Here is a 19,351-nt window from a genome sequence, read left to right as displayed (position 1 = left end):
ACGCATGCACCTTCCTGAAGTCCTGGCTCTGCTGCAACATCAGGGCTTTATCAACTTCATGGAATGTAATACCAAATACATTGAAGACCTTGTTCGAGTGTTCTATGCCGGCCTTCATGACAACTTTCGCGGGTACAAGTTTCAGTCTAGAATTGGTCCGACAAAGGTACCGCTTAAATCAAATATCTGGAACCAATATTTTGATATGTCTGTTGATGATGATGGAAACCCTTTACCTGAGGTCACTGACTCTCACCACGTAGCTGGCTATGAGTTTAAGAATGCATTGAATAACATGCTGAGACGACCCTATACTGATCAGTTTGTGAACAGTGACGCGTTCCCACGAACTGTCACTGCCGGCAAGCTGAAAGCCGGAGAAAGGATCCTTCAGTGGGTTGTCTCACGAATCCTGCGCCCAAAGAAGGGAGGCCTCTCCAGAGTCGAACCGGCCGAGGTTCATCTGATTTACATTCTGAAAAATAAGATAAAAATCAACTGGCCGTACTACATTGCCAGTAGAATGTTTGGGCTACGTGACTCCGGACGAGGAACGACGCTTGCCTACGGATCCTTCATTCAAGAGGTCCTGACTGCAGCTAACGTTCATCATCCGTCTTTCAAGTACACTTCCATCTCATCTGACAAAGAGTTCAGCACAAAAACCATGTCTATGATGGGATATCTTTGGTGCAATGAGCGGAGAATGTATAAGTTTATTCGGAGAGCAAATATTCCTGCAGATGATGATAGTGATGAAAGCGAAGACCAAGAAGATGAAGAAGAAAATGAAGAAGAAGAAGCCAGGCACGATGTGGATCACAATGGTGGAGATGATGATCCACCACCCGTTGACACTCAAGACTACTCGGACTCCGCTTGGGCTCAGCAGTCGCATTCAAATGAAGAAGATGCTCCACGCTGGGGTGGCTGGGGTGAATGGCAACACAAGGGCTGGTCAACTCAACGTCAATTTTACCAGCCATATTACCAAGATGAGGAAGAATCTCCTCCGTCCCCTCCACAACAAGCAGATTCTTCAGAACTGTTGGATATGATGCATAATATGCAGATAGCTCAACAGTCCTTCATGCAAGCTCAAGATGAGCGCTATGCTCATATCAACGAGCAAATTCAAGCCCAAAATGAGCGTCTCGACGCCTTCTCTACAAGCATGAATGACCGGTTTGCAACCTTTTCGGCTTCATTTGAACTTCAAGAAAAGTCGATCAACATGAGTCTCAAGAATCTGAACGGTGTCACCGAATACCTATCATCTCTGGCTGACCCTTACAAAAACCCGGGAATTTGTTATCATCCAGGACACCGCCACTAGGACATAGACATTCACATGCATTATGTAGTTTGACTGTTATTTTGAATGTATTTCTATGTTTTACTTGTTTTCCTTATAAATGACTATTGCTCAAAAATGACATTGGTGTGTTACTATTATCTATTTATGTTATTTCCTGTGAAATTTCCTTGATATCTTGAAAAATCACTCTGTCTCTCTTTTTGATGTTGTCAAAGGGGGAGAAAGGTGCACAAAGCAGGCAGACAAAAATGTCCACAACTAACAGTAGCTTTCTGCAGATAGCCTTAGATTACAAAAGAAAGGGGGAGTGTGGAAAATGTGTCAATACCGCATGCTGTTCGTCATGCTGAATTATATAGGTTGTCATCATCAAAAAGGGGGAGTATGTAAAGACAAAGAGTCAGACAACATACGATCGCAAGTTTCGATGATGACAAAAGACCATCATGCACGTCTACAAACAAATGAAACACATTATCCACCATATCCTTTTCTACGTTTGTCTAAACCTATTATAATGATCAAAAACATATGTGGACAAAGTGTAATCATGACGAAATGCATGAAAATCACAAAACACAGTTTTATGCAGATTTGAAGGCCTTGAGTCGACCATAGGGGTCAGCTCAAAGCTCACGGGTCAGCGCAAAGCTCAGCAGAACTGAGATTGGTCAGCGCATGCTCCTTTGCGTCGACCATAAGGGTCGGCGCATAACTCACAGGTTAGCGCAAAAACTCCTTGCGTCGACCAGAAGTCAGCGCATGGCTTAATGAAGTAATCCTGGGTCAGCGCATAGAACCATGGGTCGACCATAGGGGTCGGCGCATCACTCACGGCTCAGCGCACGCCGACCTATGGTCGACCGCTCGTGCGTAAACTCAGTTTTCTGAGTTATTTCCAATGTTTGAAATTCTGTTATTTTTAATTGGTTTTGTCTGTTACTATATATAGAAGTTAAAACACTTTTATTAACTAACATTTGCTAATTGAGTTCAAGTGTTCAAGGAAACAAGAAAGAGTGAAAAAGGTGTCCAAGACTCATCATCTTCATCTTCAACATTTCACAACTCATCATCTGCAAACAATTACTTTTGATATGGTTCGTGATCGAGCAAAGGTGATAAGGTTCGAAGCTGTGATCGAAGAATCCAGTTCGGGTTGAAGCTTGTGGCAGGTTCTTTCTTGAATAAAACCGTTAGGGTTTTGTCCTCTAATACGGGTTTGTGTTTGGGGGTTTTTGTACGAATCGCTTCATCAATATTCAGCCGAGCGAAGGTGATTGAGAAGAGGAAGTCTTCATCAGTCTAGTAGCGGATTCGGTGACATTGAAGTGAAGGATTCGGGTTCGACTAGTTGTGTTTGAGATCAGCCGGGCCGAGGGTTTGAAGAACGGAAGATTCTTCAACAAAGGGGCTGGAATCGGAGGTCTAGCATCAACGATCGAAGGTCTTGATTCATCTTGAATCAAGGAGCAAGGATAGGAAGCATCATTCAACACATTGGAAGTTCTGTTGTTTACATGCTTTGCAATCCTTGTATAAACGATTAAATTTCACAGGTGATATCTAATTAATCATCTCAATTCTATTTTTAGAATTGAGGGCAGACGTACCCCGAAGCGAGAGGACGGCGGGGGAACTGCCTCATCAAATCTCTGTCTTCTTTAATTTTCTGCATAAGTGCTTTTCAGCTTAAAAATTAAGTGATTTTAGTTTAAGCAATTTTCCCAAACTTTGATATAAGTTGAGTAAGAAACTAAAACTGCTGTTTGAATACAAAGTACAATAGTTTATTGTACTAGATAAAATTGAACTACTTACTCAACTCAAATATCTCTTGGAGTGTATGCACACCAAGTGTTTGTGAATTTGCATAAGCCAAAGTTGTCTTAAGTTTACATCCAGTTTAATTTGGTATTTTGGATCATTGGAACTAGGCTTGCTAGTTAGTGAAATATATCAATTGAGTGTGCAAATAGTGTAGTGATTAGTATTTCATTTTATCTCTAATCCATTAGCTTAACGCATATCCGGTTTTCCAATAACGGTTCGTTTTAGACTAAAATTTTCCTCGGTTGCTTCCGCACTTAAAACAATTTTTAAAACCAATTTTCTTTTAAATTGATAGCGCCGACTCAAGTTTTTAATTGGGATCTATTCAACCCCCCCTTCTAGATCCGTGCCATAGTCTAACATTAACCAATCATTAGAGCAAGACATATAACTTCTTAATTGATTAAGAACACTCATAATAGAATAAGAATTTAGTCTTTGTAAGGTTTTATTTTTAGGAATTAGGGTTGTTGTGCTTTGAAGCTCAAAATCGATTAACTCTATGGCATAATCTATTAGGGCAGTTAAAGGCCTATGGATCTTTTTCCTTTTTTATCTAAATTTTTCTCATATAAATAGAGGGATTCTCCTCACTTTAAAAGCACACAAGGAAATATATTTCTACATACATTTTCACTTTCTACTATCTCCATTTTCATTTATTTCTTTTTCACTAAGTTGCTTTAGTGCTTTAAGAATGAAAACTATCAAGTGTGATTTTTGTTTATTTTGGTGCTGGGATTACTTTTGTAATTTACTCAAGAGAACTTTGTCTCTTGTGGAATATATCTTTTGAGAAGTTGTTGTTTGGTTTGTAAGCTAATTTAGTGAAAACTCTTGTTTGGTTTGTGAGATTGTCCATTAAAATCTCTGTTTAGTTCATGAGCTTAATCTGATGTAAAAGTTATCGTTTGGTTTGTGAGATTGTCCATTAAAATCTCTGTTTGGTTCTTGTGCTCAACATAGTATAAAAGCTCTATCTAGTTCTAAGATTGTTTTGGCATAAAACCTTGTGCTTGGTTCGAAAGATAGCCATTGTAAAAATCCTATTTGATTGTAAGAAAGTTTATGGGTATAACATGTGAAAAGCTCGCATATAATAAAAATTCTCAAGAATAAATTCTTGCCAGCAAGAGTGGGTTAAATGGTTATGTCGAACCTGTATAAATCATTTTTGCAATTATCTAAACCCTTATCTTTTTATACTTCCGCTATTTAATCTGATTTATGTTTCTTTATTTATTCATTTACATATTTTTTGTTTGTTTCATAAAATTATTTTAAACATTTTTATTTATCAAAGAATTTTTAATTGGATATCTTTTTTCAAACCTATACAATCACCCCCTCCCCCCTTGTGTTTAGAGTCAATTTTCTAATAAAGATCTAAGTATAGTATAATACTCTACTGATGGCATGTGTTTGTCTAACTCATCAATACAAATGCTAAGGAGAAAATCGTGAGCATGTGATGCTTGCAAGCAAACAACCAAACAGTGTTTTATGTCTTATGGTCATATCAAACTTTACGTCCATGTCTTGAAAACTTTTACTAAAAAGAGCATTTTCCAAAACATGTTGTGCTTTAGGAAGGAATGTGTCATTTCTAGTAAAACCACTAAGGTCAAAATTTGGAATCACAACACTAAGATCATCCAAAGCTCTGTCTAAATCAGATTCAATACCATTTATCCAACTGTCTCAATATATGATCCTATAACACCAAAGATTTTGGGCGCTATAATCCAAAAAAGTGTATCATGCATCCTCTACTGCTGAGTACAACCTCAATCTCCTATGGCACTTCTGTAATCAATATACCAGACATGAAGAATAAGCTTACAATTGTCTCTAACATTTCGAATAAGTGGATGTAACACAAAAGAAGAAAAAATGGTCTGAACGGGTCGCCTTGTTACAATCTAGTGGATGACATAATACGTCCACCACCAAGGTACAACCTTACATAATAAACTTAAGGGAAACAAGACATATTTTTGGTATTTTGATTAGTGGTTAGATAAGCAATGAATCAAATAAACACAAAGGTAAAACAAATAGGTGCTTGGTGATCCTTGCAAGAAGCAAACCAAAAGATGAATTAGGGGAAGGATCAAAATGTGACCTTGTTTGTATGCAAAAAATGAAAATGAGATGTGGGATCTTAGGGTTAAAAATTAGGATATGACACAACCCCTCTTCTATATCGGTGCCTTTATCTAAAACATTCTTTTGGTGTGATTCCTTCTAGCCTTTTCGTCGGACATCTGTTCAGAATATATATTGCAGTTGACACAAATTTTCCTTATAATTATTTGGGTAGATCTTTGCCTTTTAATATACTTTTCACCATATTAATGATGGTTCTATTCTTTCTTTTAGAAGTTCCATTTTGTTATGGATTGTAGGATGGCACCACCTCATGCACAATCCCTTATTTCTCGTATAATGTGTCAAATTTTTTCGACACATATTCTCCACCACCATCAGTTCTCAAAATCTTGAGTTTTCGACCATAAATTTAAAATTGGCAAATACCTCGATCACTTTACTTTTCTTCTTGATCAGGTAAGTCCACTATTATCGACTGGAATCATCTATGAATGTGACAAAGTATCTTTTACCTCCAAACGAATCCATCTGGATAGGACCACATGAAGGGCTAAGTTGATCTTTTTTGCATTACCAAGACAAAAGTGAATGGCTAATTTCTTCAAGATTTTAATCTTAAAATGATAAGAGATTTGAATTATCTTGACAAAATTAGGGTACTATGCTTTCAAAGATTCTTCTTGATGAAGCTTATTCATTATTTCTTCTCTCACATATTCTATTGGATGAAGCTTCTTAAAAGATTCTACTGGATGAAGCTTCTTCATTTCTTCTCTCGAAGATTCTACTGAATAAAGCATCTTCATTTCTTCTCTCACATATTCTATTGGATGAAGATTCTTCAAATATTAGATGAATCTTCTTCATAATTTCCATCAGATGATGAATCTTCTAATGTACTTGAATCCATTCCTTCATCTTTCAACATTTGAATTAATTAATCATTTATCAATGAAACTCAACAAACACGCTTTTATATTTGGAATCAAGGATTTGATCAGATTTATGGCCCCAATTCATGAATATGAAATATTTGTTAGATATAAAGCTTTTAACACAATCTCCAAGGATTACACTATTTGAGCATTATTTATGAAGATAACTTTCATATTAATTTGTTGTTTCCTCTTCCTGGATTTATATATTCATTCTCTCTTGTTTGATCTTAGGAAACTCTCCATGGATAATCTCAAGAGTGTCTCATACTTCCTTTGTCAAAATACAATTAAAAATAGAAAGGTAACATTTGGTGCTTAAAGCACCCATCATCAAGTACTCGACTTTAAGATTGAGTTTGACTTTTCTCTTATCTTCTTTGGTCTAAATAAAATCATGTTTATTTACTACTTTATTATCAACACAATAAGTAACAATAAACAGACTATTAATAATAAAATTCCACATCTCATAATCATTTGCTTAAAAAAAATCATTCTTGCTTTCCATAATTCAAACGGGGGAGGTGTGTTAATAAAAATACCTTTTTAAAAATAGGAGTGTTTGAAGTCATCATTCTACCTCCTTAGATAATTAGTCTTATAACAGGAATTATGCTTTGATGTCACTTGTTGGACAAATGACTCTAAACACAAGAGATTGAAAGAGTCGTAAATTGTGTGGGTTTGAAAAATGATGTCCAATTAAAAATTCTTTTGTAAATAATGATGTTTAAAACTATTTTGTAAAATAGACAAAGAATATGTCGTGGAATAAATCAAGAAACATAAATCAAAATAGAGAAAGTATAAAGAGATAAAGGTTTAAAGAATTATACCACGATTTATACATATTTGACCTAACCACTTTCCCTACTTATATCCCCAGAAATTTTTTCTTGAGAGTTTCCAATATATGATAGTTTTTCACAAGTTGTACCCATGAACCCTCTTACAACCAAACATGAGCTTTACGATAGTTATCCTCCAACCAAACATGAGATTTTACTATATGACAATCTCATAATCATGCAGAGCTTTAACACCAAGTTGAGCTCAGGAATCAAACAGAGATTTTGAAGGGAAATCTGACAAACCAAACGATAGCTTTTACATCGAGCTAAACTCATAAACCAATCAGAGATTTTAGTAGAAATTCTCGCAAACCAACCAAGAGCTTTTACTAGTTTAGCTCACAAATCAAACAACATCTTCTCACAAGAGATATTATACAAGAGACAAAGTTATATTGAGTAAATTACAGTACGAATCCTAAAACCATAACAAACAAAAACCTCACTTAATATTTTTCACTTTCAAAGCAATAAGGCAATTTAGTGAAAAATAATGAAATGAAAATGAAGAGAGTAGAAAGTGAGAAAGTATGTAGAAATACATTTTCTGATGTGTTTTGAAAGTGAGGAAAAAAAATTATTTATGGGAGAAAATTGGCTCAAAAATGAAAAAGATTTGTTGACCTAAGTGTCAATCTCTCTTCCTATGAGTTAGTCAAGTCCATATATGGATGTTTCTCCCTAAGTGTCAATCTCCCTTCCTATGAGCCACTCAAGTCCATATATACATGTTTTTCTTCTAGTGGAACTGAGAAACATGCATATATGGACTTGACCGGAGTTTCCCCACTAGTGGAACTAAGAACAGGAGGTCTTAGAGTGAGAGAAATAATCCTCAAGGTTGATTTAAGAAAAGTGGTCAAACATGAGAATTCATGTTTCGATAAATTATTTATCTTTGACGGTTATACTTTCCTATTAGTAAAGATATTAGATCTTTTATAGAGTCTAAAAAATTAATATATAACAATGTTGTATTTCCTAGATAAATATATGTAATTTTTAAAAATACGATTGATTTTAAAATTGAACTTAAATTTTGAATGACCCAAAACATGCACTATTTAAGAAAATTGATTTAATCAAGTCCAATTTAAACCGAATTAAGAAAAATCAAAATTAAACCGATTGAAAGGTGGGTATGTGTTTTTCCCCCAGATTAAAAGTGGTTTGGAGTTTTGGATTCGATATCCAACCTTAAAAAATCAGCTATAATACCAAATAAGTATTTAATGAAAACATTAAAAGCTAAAAATATATAATGTTAAAATGAATGTTGGTAGCTAGTACAGTATGATGCTAAACATTTTATATGTAGACTCACGGAGCAGCGAAGGGTCCATTCCTAAAAAATCTTTTGCTTTATTTAGGGGTTTATAGAGGGCAGATTCCTCCTACCCTTCCCTACTTTTGATGACATACGCCACCTCCAGCAACAAGCAAAAGGTCTTTTTGCTCACTTCTCTTTCTAAACCAACTTCATTTGTTAGCTTTTCTACACTATATCCATGATTACATTTGGTTTAATTTGAAATTGCAGTGGAGAAACCGCAGTTAAAGCTAAACAAAATAAGCAGTGGACATAACTACAAGACAACATAGCCAACAACAACCAAAGTTGTCTTCTGTCAGTGTCTTAAATTTAAGGATGTAATCCAAATTATATATATTATATTATTTGTCGCTAGTAGCAGCTTTATGAGTTGTTTTATTTAATACTAAATGGCATCGATAAATAAGTAAAGATGTAGGGATATTTGGGTTAATGAGAAAGGGACTAGAGATGCCCACAGAATATTACTGTGGAGATTTGAAAGCTACATTTGATACATATATATTGAGATGGGGTAGTCATAGATTGTGTAGACAGTAATAAACTATATATACTACTGCTCATTACAAACAAGTAAGTACCTTGGTGGCTAGCTGGATAAGGTACCAATTCTAGTCAACAGTTTCGTAATTTAGTGGCTGTCTAAGACAAGACAAAATCTAATAACCAATCCAATTATATATATTGTCTATCTATCTAAATTATGGGAGGACAAAAGCCGGGCCGGTTCGGTTTTCGGGTTCAAAATCTCAAATCGGCCTAATCATCGGTTTAGAAATTCAAGTCAATTTTCCTCCTCTTTAGGATTCGATATTTTTGGATCCGGTTTCATAATTCGGTTTTTTCTATTTAGTCGAAATTGGCCCATTTAAATATCAATTCACACTAATGTTTCACACAATTTTCATCATTAAAGCACAAAGGTTTCAGTTTTTATCGGTTCACGTAGTTTCTTCATTAAAGCATAAAAGCAACGATACAAGCTCACACACACACATACACACACACACACACACACACACAGAGAGAGAGAGAGAGAGAGAGAGAGAGAGAGAGAGAGAGAGAGAGAGAGAGAGAGAGAGAGAGAGACGAGAGAGAGAGAGAGAGAGAGAGAGAGAGAGAGAGAGAGAGGAGAGAGAGAGACGAGAGAGAGAGGAGATGAGAGAGAGGAGAGAGAGAGGAGAGAGAGAGAGAGAGAGAGAGAGAGAGAGAGAGTCAGTTCATGGCGTAGTGGTTTGTGGTAGTACTCGATGATGGAAAGAGGATGAAGAATGGATGGCGGTGGCGGTGAAAATGAAATGCTGGCAGAAGAGAGAAAGTGAAACTAAGAAGTTTGGACCAAACTATTCTGAATTTGAGTAGTGTGTGTTTAGTGTTGACTTTTTAGTTTTGGGCCAAGTGAAATGAGTAGATGAAACCAACCCATGATGAGTCAAGTCCACTTAACCTCAAAAAAATTCACAAATTAATTACCATCATACTGGGTCGGTCAGTTATGGATTTCACTGGCCCAAACTACCTATCTAAATCCGACTGGTTTAACCCACCTAAACCCATCCATGGTCAAACCGATAACTTGAAAACCCGATCAACCCGATCTGTGATGTATCGGACCTTATGGATAGGTCGGATTGGGCCAGTTTGAAATTTTTTGTCCAACCCTAATCTAAATAGTTAGTAATTTTTTCTAGTAGTTTAATAAAGCTTCGGGGATTTGAATTCGTGCATATTGCAATCGAATGTATTTGAACAACTATCATTGACCTGATTTAATAAGACTATATAATTATTAAATGATATGCTAATTATATTTTGATTATTAAAATATATGGTTATCCATCTAATAAGGCATTTCATTGTAGAAATAGTACGAATGCATGGTGTACCGATTAATATTGTATCTGACTGAGATCTGAAGTTCACTTTTAGGTTTTGGAACGATTTCCAGTATGCAATAGGAACTAGATTGAATCTTTGTACATCTAACTATCCTCAATCTGACGATAAGACCGAAAGAACCATTCAGACTCTGAAAGACATGTTTGTCGAGAGCTTGTATCTTAGAAAGTGGAGGAAATTGGAATCAACACTTGCCTTTAATTGAAATCGCCTACAACAATAGTTATCCTTTAAGTATTGGAATGATACTATATGAAGATTTATATGGGAGAGAGTGTAGAACGTCTTTGTGTTAGGAAGAAGTCGGGGACAAAGGAATCCTAGGGCCGAAAATAATCCAAGAGACCACATAAAAGATAAGAAATAATCAAGAAAAGATTAAGAAAGCTCAAGATCAGCATAAGAGCTATGCAGACCGACATAGGAGACCCTTAGAATTTGATGAAGGAGAACATGTGTTTTTTAAGTTTACCCCTAAGTTAGGATTAAATGGACCGTTCAAGACGAAGAAGTTGAATTCGAGATACACTGGTCCTTACCAGATCTCAAGTCAGAGAGGTGAAGTGGTATATCAATTAACATTGCCACCTTCTTTGTCCGAACTACGTGATGTATTTCATGTATCTCAACAACAGAAATTCCCACCAAATCCTTTTTAACCTATCCTTTCAAATACAATTGAAGTTGAAATAGACATCACTTTCCAACCGTAACTGAGTCGAATAGTTGATTATGTTGTAAAGTCTATAAGGAACAAGGAGATACCATTAGTGAAAGTATTGTGGGAATAATCTCACTTTGGTGTAGCTATATTCGAACTAGAGTCAGAAATGTAGGATAAATACCCTCACCTTTTTGGGAAATTCAATCTCAAGGATGAAATTTTAATTAAGGGAGAGGAGCGTAATATTCCACTTCATCATACATCTTAATCAATAAGATATTAGTGAGAGAATAGTAGCCGAACTTGGATTTTCTAAATCTAATATAATTTATGGCACTCTGGTAATTTGAGTTAAAGCTTGAGGACATATAAGACTTTTGCATGGATAGTATAAAATCCCCCAAGAATGTTTATTATCTCATTTCTCCTCCTTGCCATAATCTGAATTTTGTAGTCTTGAGAGACAAATGGAAGGGATGGAGGCGAGTGAGAGAGAAGGAGAAAAACAAGAACTTGCTCAAAGTTGATGGTTTTGCTTTGCATGTTGAAGAAAAGATCATCTAACACGGGAAAAGAAGGGGACCGAGGATTTATATCAAAGATTATTCATCATCTTTACCACCTCCTTCAATAAATTCATAATTTAACATTAGTATTATGTGGTTCTTAAGTGATGTTGAGGTTAGATCAATCCTAGGATCTTTGCATGTGGGGATTAGAGGATTAGGTTTTGAAATTAATGATGTTCTTGCTAGCTTGATTGTGATTGCATGTGATTTTTTCGCCATTTATGTGTCTTTTATGCTTCTCCATGTTCTGTGTATCTTGTGTTGGATTATTGGTTGGAATTTTGGTTTGAATTGTAGGAAGAAATGTAGAAATGTATATACCTAAGGACCATTCTGGTCTATAATGCCCATTACAATTTGGTCGTAATGGCCCATGGTTTTTGTACGTGTGTTGGACTCAGATATATTATGAAGTCTTAATGCTCCTTATAGGCTACCCGTAATGTCTCTTGTTTTAGTATGGAAGGGGATACTTGTGCTTGTTATAGAACATAACCACTCCAACTCCTTCCTTCCCTCACCCTTCTTAACCCTCATCGGGGTTTTAGGTGTATTCCTTTTCCTTTAGGCCTTGTATGTAAAGAAATACTTCTTAATGAATGATTGCTTTACCTAGTGTATGAAATAGGATTTTTATAAACAATGATTTTATGACTATGTGATGTGGTTTAACAATTAAGTAAAAACAAGGTGAGAACTAAGAGTGACCCTAAGGTAAAATAGGAGAAATGTAAGGATAAATCTTGGATGCTTAGATGTATCCTATGATATTGAGTATATAAGGTAATTAGTTTAAAAAATGAATCAATTTAAGTACATGTTATGAATGGCAAGACTCACTACACATACCATAAGTGTAGCTTGTAATCGGAAGGGTAATATAGGCAAAGGTGGTATGTCGCACCGTAAAACCAGCCTTAGTGGAAAGGGTTAGTAGGAAGTCACTTATTTCATAAAACTAGGCTTGATATGAGAGGTTCTAGTAGTTCATTGATGTTGCATGAGGCTAATCGTCTCTCAAAGTGTGCATGGTATGTTTGAGCGAGTGTATCGACATTCATAGATTGTATGAGGCTAATTATGCCTCAATCCCCTAAATCTTATTTGCTTGATACACGAGTGATAAAACCTAAGAGAAACTTGAGTAGATTTAGATGACCTTATTATCGAGAGGACTAATGGTTTTAGTAGGAACTCCAGTGAGATACTATTGTCTCACCCCATGTTGTTGATTATATTTTCAGATGAGCAGGTTCTGAAAAAGGGAAAGGAAAGATGACTTAGGAGTACTTGAATGATCTCCTCATGTTTTGTTTCCATTGTGTGTCTTATTATAATTTTTATGTTTAGACATATTATATATGTATGCATATTGATGTAGCCTATGTGTTTTCCATGTTCTGATATCAGTTATGAACTATTTCATATATTAGTACCAACATTTAATGCTCTAAATGTGATGATTCTATACACTATCATATTTGGGGTATTATAATTGGTACCAGAACAAGTCGATCTTAGGCCTAGTTGTAACATCCCAATTTTATTAATTATTTTATTTTGAATTATTGGTGATTCATGATGATTTTCAGTGTTTATCTAATCATTAGATGTTGGTGCGATTTTAAATAAATTATTTGAATATGTGTTGTTGGGGTGTGGTAGAAACAGTAGGGTGCGGTGAGACGATAAAGTAACTTAGAAAATCATTATAATAATTAGAATTTTATTTATTATTATTGATAAAATAATAAATAGGAGAGAACATGAGTTTGGGCCAATTGTGGGATTTGAGGAGAGTTTATGGTAAGAAGAGGGAAACTAGAGTTAAATTGGGGAAAAAAATAATTAAGCAAAAGTAAGGAGATTACTATATATTTTAAAAGTTGGGAGATAAGCTAGGTTTTGGGTAGATTTTGTCGATACGTGGGATTGAAGCAAAAGAGGCAAAGAGGGAGAGCAAAATCTTGAGGTTGAAGAATAAGATCAAGGGCTTTTGTTGGAGATCAGGTAAGGGTGGGAAATTGCTTCAATAATGAGGGTATATGCATGAAGGGTAGGGTAGAAGAGTTCTTAAACTCCAATAGGGAATTTGGGATTTTATTAAATTTTGAATTTTTATGATATCTTGATGTTATATGTTGTGATTATTGATGATTTTTGTGAATTATGTGTGGCTGTATTTTTTGTTTTGAGTGTTAGGATAATCTCACCATTATTGAGAGTTTCGAATGTTTATGAAATTGATAAAGTTATGAGTTATATGATTTAATTGATGGAAATATGTGATAAATCATAAATTTTAATCATTGGATAAGTGTTGGGTTTTGAATTCTAAGATCGAGACCTTTTATGGAATTGAAATCGGAGGCCTGGAAGGCCTCCAACGGAGAAAAATAAGTTTCTAGGTTGTTCTTCGAACCTGTAACCGGTTACCAAACTGAGTGTAATTGATTACCACTTGAAAAATAGGTTTCTTGGTTGTTTTCGAGCTCGTAACCGGTTACGGGTTTGAGCGTAACTGGTTACCACTGTTACGTGAAAATTTGGGAAATTGAAAATGACATAACATGAGCTCTGTAACTTCGTTTGACGTGCGGTTTGAAGTGTTGGAAAGCTAATGCATAGTACTATCTCATAGTGATGCCTTAAGAGGATGAATATGAAGTATTTAAAATTTAATTAATTGGTAATGCATTATTGTTACAGATGCCTTAGTTGTTATATGGAGTTGTCTATGTGAAAGTTGTAATTGTCGATTTTCCGTGTTTTTGTTGGTTGTTGGCTACTATTAGCTGTTGTATGATGTTGTTTTGATGTCAGTTTCTGATTTATTATCATTTTTATTGGTATGATGTAGTAATTGATGAATGATGAATATATGCCAATGATAAATGATTGATTAAACATGAATAATTGTTGTGTGACAATAATGTTGTTATGCCGATGTTGCTATAATGATGTTATTAAGACGATTGTGTTGATGTTGTTATATTGGTGTTTTTTATGATGACGATATAAACATGATGAAATTATGTTGATGATGTGGTGTTGATGTTGACATACATCATCAAGAGTGGATCGATGTGTATGTGTTGATGATGATATTATTATTGTTGAATGTTGGTAATCATGCATCCATGTTATCGGAACTTTGTTTCTATTTATTTGGTGAGCCTTGATCCTATGGTGATGGACCGGGTGCGAGTAGCTAATTCCTATTATGAGGAATTACTGAAGTGTTACCTACGGTGATGGTAGCGATTTTGGTATGCTCCAGTTCCAAGAGGGAATCAATCCTATGGTGGGGATCATGGAGTAGAATGAACCTGAGTGTTCAGATTTGGTACCACATGCATGTCGAGTTGGCGTTGACTCCATGGTATAAGTGTTGAATTTTTATTGGTTGTTGTTGATGTGTTGTTGGATAAAATGTTGTTGCATATGATATTAATGATAATTGAGATGTGGTTTTGTATGATGTTAATGATAATTGAGATGTTGTCGTGTATGATGTTGATTATGATTTGGATGTGAGAATGTGATATATTGTTGTGCATGATTGTGTAGATGTTGTATTCTATCCTTCATTTTATACCATTTATTATTGAAATGAATTCTCACCCCTTTTGTTTGAATGTTGCCTTTACATGGGCACCATGTAGATACTCAAGAATAGCATTACTAAAGTAAGTGGGAGGTAACTCTTGGAGTGGCTTCTAATAGTTTGTCATTTTCTTTAGTAGGGTCTTGCTATGACCACGTAACATCGGTCTGGGAATGTTTTCTTTCACTTCTTATGTCATGTTTATGTTGAAGTATTATAATTGATGTGATTGTTGAGCTGATTTATTTAAACTCTTTATTTGTTATGGAAGTTGAAGTTGAGACTAAATGGTATGAGTGCAGTATGGTCTTTAATTGCTTTAATTATGATTCCACTGTGATGATACCCTAAGTGAAGGTGAGCATGCGATGACAGATGTTTATGTGAGATTTATAACCTATGTTACGGAGCAGGATATGTTTGATGTGAGTGACACCCTTTATGGTTGCAATCTTATTAAATTATGCATTAAAATTGTATGCGGGACTAGGGTGTCACAAAGTGGTATCATAATAGGTCGGCCCGTCCGACCAGGTTGTTTAATTATGTTTTTTCCCTTGTATGCGACATGTGCGTGAGAACACTGTCGATGCTTGCTTTGTTTCCCATTTGCAGGTTGGGAATGAAATAAGTGGGGGAGAAGTGACTGCTTCTCTTGGATGTTCTAACTATAGAGAGATCCGACATCATGTAGCTACAAGCGAGAGTGCGGTGTTGGCTAGTTCTATTGTTTTGAGAATGTTGTGCTTTTCATGAACCCGAAGAAAGGTCAAATTCGAGGATGGTACCAGTTAGCAAAATTATGTGATCTTTGAGGGAAGGCGTTCAGGTGTTCTATTTGTTCACTTCCTTATAAAGGGGAAGGTGGCGTTTTGGCTAGAGATGGGCCAGTGGTGTGTTGAATACGTGTTACTTGAGGATATGTACGCTTTGTATTTGTTTGGAACAAGTTGATGTTATTATGGGAATGAACTAGTTGGTGTTAACCCAAGTTTTTACCAATTGTTTTGATAAGTTGGTGCAGTGTGCTGCTGATTGTAAGAGCTCAAGCGATGCTGAAGTTGTGTTGTTCTTGACACTGAAGATGTTCTGGATTCGAGAGTCCTGTCTATCGGCCAAGTTGGGATGTCTTTAGGGAGAACGATCAGGTATTGTTTATGTTGGCTTCTTGGAGACTAGATAACAATGTGACGGCTAGTGTTGTGCTAGGGGTGTATGATCCCTGATACTTTTCTTGAAAGATATTTACGACTTGTCTTCAGACTGTGAAGTTGAGTTCAATGAAGGTAGAGATTTTTTCCATCTGTTACGTAAGTAGAAGGATTCTTGGAAGGTGAGGCTTGTGGGTTCGCGATGTTTTCGTCCTTGCAAGTCGATAGTAAAGCTGGAATGGTTTAGTTATCGGTTGTATGTGATTTTCCATATGTATTTCTAGAGGATATTTATGACTTACCACCAGAGCATGAGGTTGAGTTTTCCATCGACTTAGTACCATGTAATGGATCCTTATAGATATTTTGCTTCAGAATTGAGTGATTTGATGAAGAAACTAGAAGATCTACTTGAAAAGAAGTTTGTTCCTCCGAGTATTTCGTCATGGGGTGTGCCAGTATTGTTAGTGAAGAAGAAGGACGATAGTATGAGGCTATGTGTGGAACATCTGAGAATTGTACTGCAGACATTGAAAGAGAACCAGTTATATGCAAAGTTTCCCAAGTGTGAGTTTTGGTTAAGATAAGTGAGTATCCTTTTGTCATGTGATTTCTAGTGGTGGTATAGTTGTGGATCCGTCGAAGATGTTACAATGGGAAACTCCAAAGTCTATCACCAAGGTTAGAAGTTTTCTTGGATTGGTTGGTTATTACAGGAAGTTCATTGAAGGTTTTTCAAAGTTAGAATTGTCGTTAACTCAGTTGACTCGAAAGGGTCAAACCTATGTTTGGGATGTGCATTGTGAAGAGAGTTTCCAAGAACTCAAGAAGAAATTGGCGTCTGCTCTACTTTTGATTTTTCCAAATCCAAGTGAGTCCCTTGTTGTATATTGTGATGCTTTGAAGATAGGTTTGGGAGGTGTGTTAATGTTGAATGGTCAGGTTATGGCTTATGCTTCGAGACAACTGAGAGTTCGTGAAAGGAAGTACCATACACATGACCTTGAGTTGACAATAGTGGTATTCGTGTTGAATATTTGGAATTACTGCATATTTAGCTCCAAATTTGAAGTGTTAAGTGATCCCAAGAGTTTGAAATATTTATTTGATCAGAAGAGTTGAATATGAGGCAGAGTAGAAGGTTTGAACTTCTGAAGGATTATGATTTCGATTCGAGTTATCATTCGGGTAAAGCTAATGTTGCAGCTGATGCGATAAGTAGGAATTCCTTATGCATGTCGATGTTTATGGTTTGAGAGTTAAAACTGATTGAGTAACTAATAGATATGAGTTTAATGTGTGAAGAAACTCCTAACAGTGTGAAGTTGGGTATGTTAAAGCTGACAAGTGATATCCTTAAAGAGATCAAAGAGGGTTGGAGATCCGATTTGAGTTTGATAGATCTTATCATGTTAATCAACCAAGGCAACAAAGGTGATTTACGAGTTGATAAGAATGGGGTGATGAGTTCAAAGATAGAGTTGTATTCCTGATGTACCTGAGCTTAAGAAGAGTATTCTTGAGGAGGGTCACATGAGTGTTTTGAGTATTCACCACGGTTCTACAAAGATGTATCAGAATTTGAGGAAGATGTTTGGTGGTCCGGAATGAAGAAAGAGATTGCAAAGTTTGTGTATGCGTGTTTGACTTGTTGGAAGTCAAAATTGAGTATCAAAAGTCGTTGGGGTTGATGCAACCGTTGTGTATTTTTTATTGGAAATGGGACAACATTTTGATGGCTTTTGTGTCTAGATTGCCTAAGACTGTGAAGAATGGTGATATTATATGGGTAATTATGGATAGGTTGACGAAGTATGCTCATTTTATTCCGATGAAATTGGATTATCCATTGGAGAGGTCGGCGAAGCTGTATATCAAGAGGATTGTGGGTTTGCATGGTATTTTGTCAAGTATTGTATCTGATAGAGATTTGATGTTTACATCAGGTTCTGGGAGAGTTTGCGGATGGATTTGGGTACGAATTTTCATTTGAGTTCTACTTATCATCCGCAAGAAAATGGCCAGACTAAGAGAATTATTCAGTCGCTAGAGGACTTGATGAGGGATTGTGTACTTGAGAAAGAACGTGCTTTAGATAGATTTTTACCGTTGATTGAGTTTACCTACAATAATACTTTCCATGCTAGTATTTGGATAGAACTGTATGAGGCATGGTATCATAGGAGGCGTAAAACTCCTTTGTGTTGGTATGAGTCAGGTGAGAGTGTTGTGCTCGGACCTAAGATTGTTCAGCAGACGACTGAGAATATCAAGATGATCCAAAAGGAGGAAAGCACTTGAGTTCCAGGTGGAAGTCACATGTTTTTTTAGAGTTACCTCAGTAGCCAGTGTTGGTCGAGCCTTGGAGTCTCGAAAGCTCACTTTGTGTTTCATCGGTCCTTCCTAGATTTTGCAGAGGATAAGAGGAGTAACCTATTAGATTTCCTTGGTGAAGGTAGAGTGGGGAGGACCAAATGGTGGAACATAACATGGGGAGCTTGTAGAGCCAGATGAGGGGTTCGTATCTGAATTTGTTCACTTGAGGAAATTTTCGAGGGCGAGAATTCTTTAAGTGGGGGAGAGTTGTAACACCCTAATTTTATTAATTGTTTTATTTTGAATTATTGGTGATTCATGGTGATTTTCGGTGTTGTGTTTAATTATTAGATATTGGTGCGATTTAAAATAAATTATTTGAATATGTGTTGTTGGGGTGTGGTAGAAATAGTAGGGTGCGGTGAGACGATAGAGTAAGTTAAAAAATGATTATAATAATTATAAATTTTATTTATTATTATTGATAAAATAAGAAATTGGAGAGAATAGGAGTCTGAGTCAATTGTGGGATTTGAGGAGAGTTTGTGGTAAAAAGAGGGAAACTAGAGTTAAATTGGGAAAAAATAATAATTAAGCAAAAGTAAGAAGATTACTATATATTTCAAAAAGTTGGGAGAGAAGCTAGGTTTTTGGGAGATTTGGTCAGTACGTGAGATTGGAGCAAAATAGGCAAAGAGGGAGAGCAAAAGCTTGAGGTTAAAGAAGAAGATCATGGGCTTTTGCTGGGAGTTTCGAAGGT

General features: G+C 35.9%; 1 protein-coding gene across 1 annotated transcript; it reads left to right on the top strand.

The window, feature by feature from the left end:
- The first annotated feature begins 16,622 nt into the window (after positions 1-16,622).
- On the top strand, positions 16,623-18,576 carry LOC127123854 (uncharacterized). The gene is made up of 4 exons (XM_051054034.1): positions 16,623-16,842; positions 17,560-17,735; positions 18,079-18,173; positions 18,222-18,576. Exons 1-4 carry the CDS (start codon positions 16,623-16,625, stop codon positions 18,574-18,576), a joined length of 846 nt encoding a protein of 281 aa, XP_050909991.1.
- Positions 18,577-19,351: the final 775 nt, after the last annotated feature.

The sequence above is a fragment of the Lathyrus oleraceus genome, chromosome 2 (genome assembly GCF_024323335.1).
Source record: "Lathyrus oleraceus cultivar Zhongwan6 chromosome 2, CAAS_Psat_ZW6_1.0, whole genome shotgun sequence".
Lineage (NCBI taxonomy): Eukaryota > Viridiplantae > Streptophyta > Magnoliopsida > Fabales > Fabaceae > Lathyrus > Lathyrus oleraceus.
Note: the sequence above shows the minus strand (reverse complement) of the source record. Positions and strands in the feature narration are given on the sequence as shown.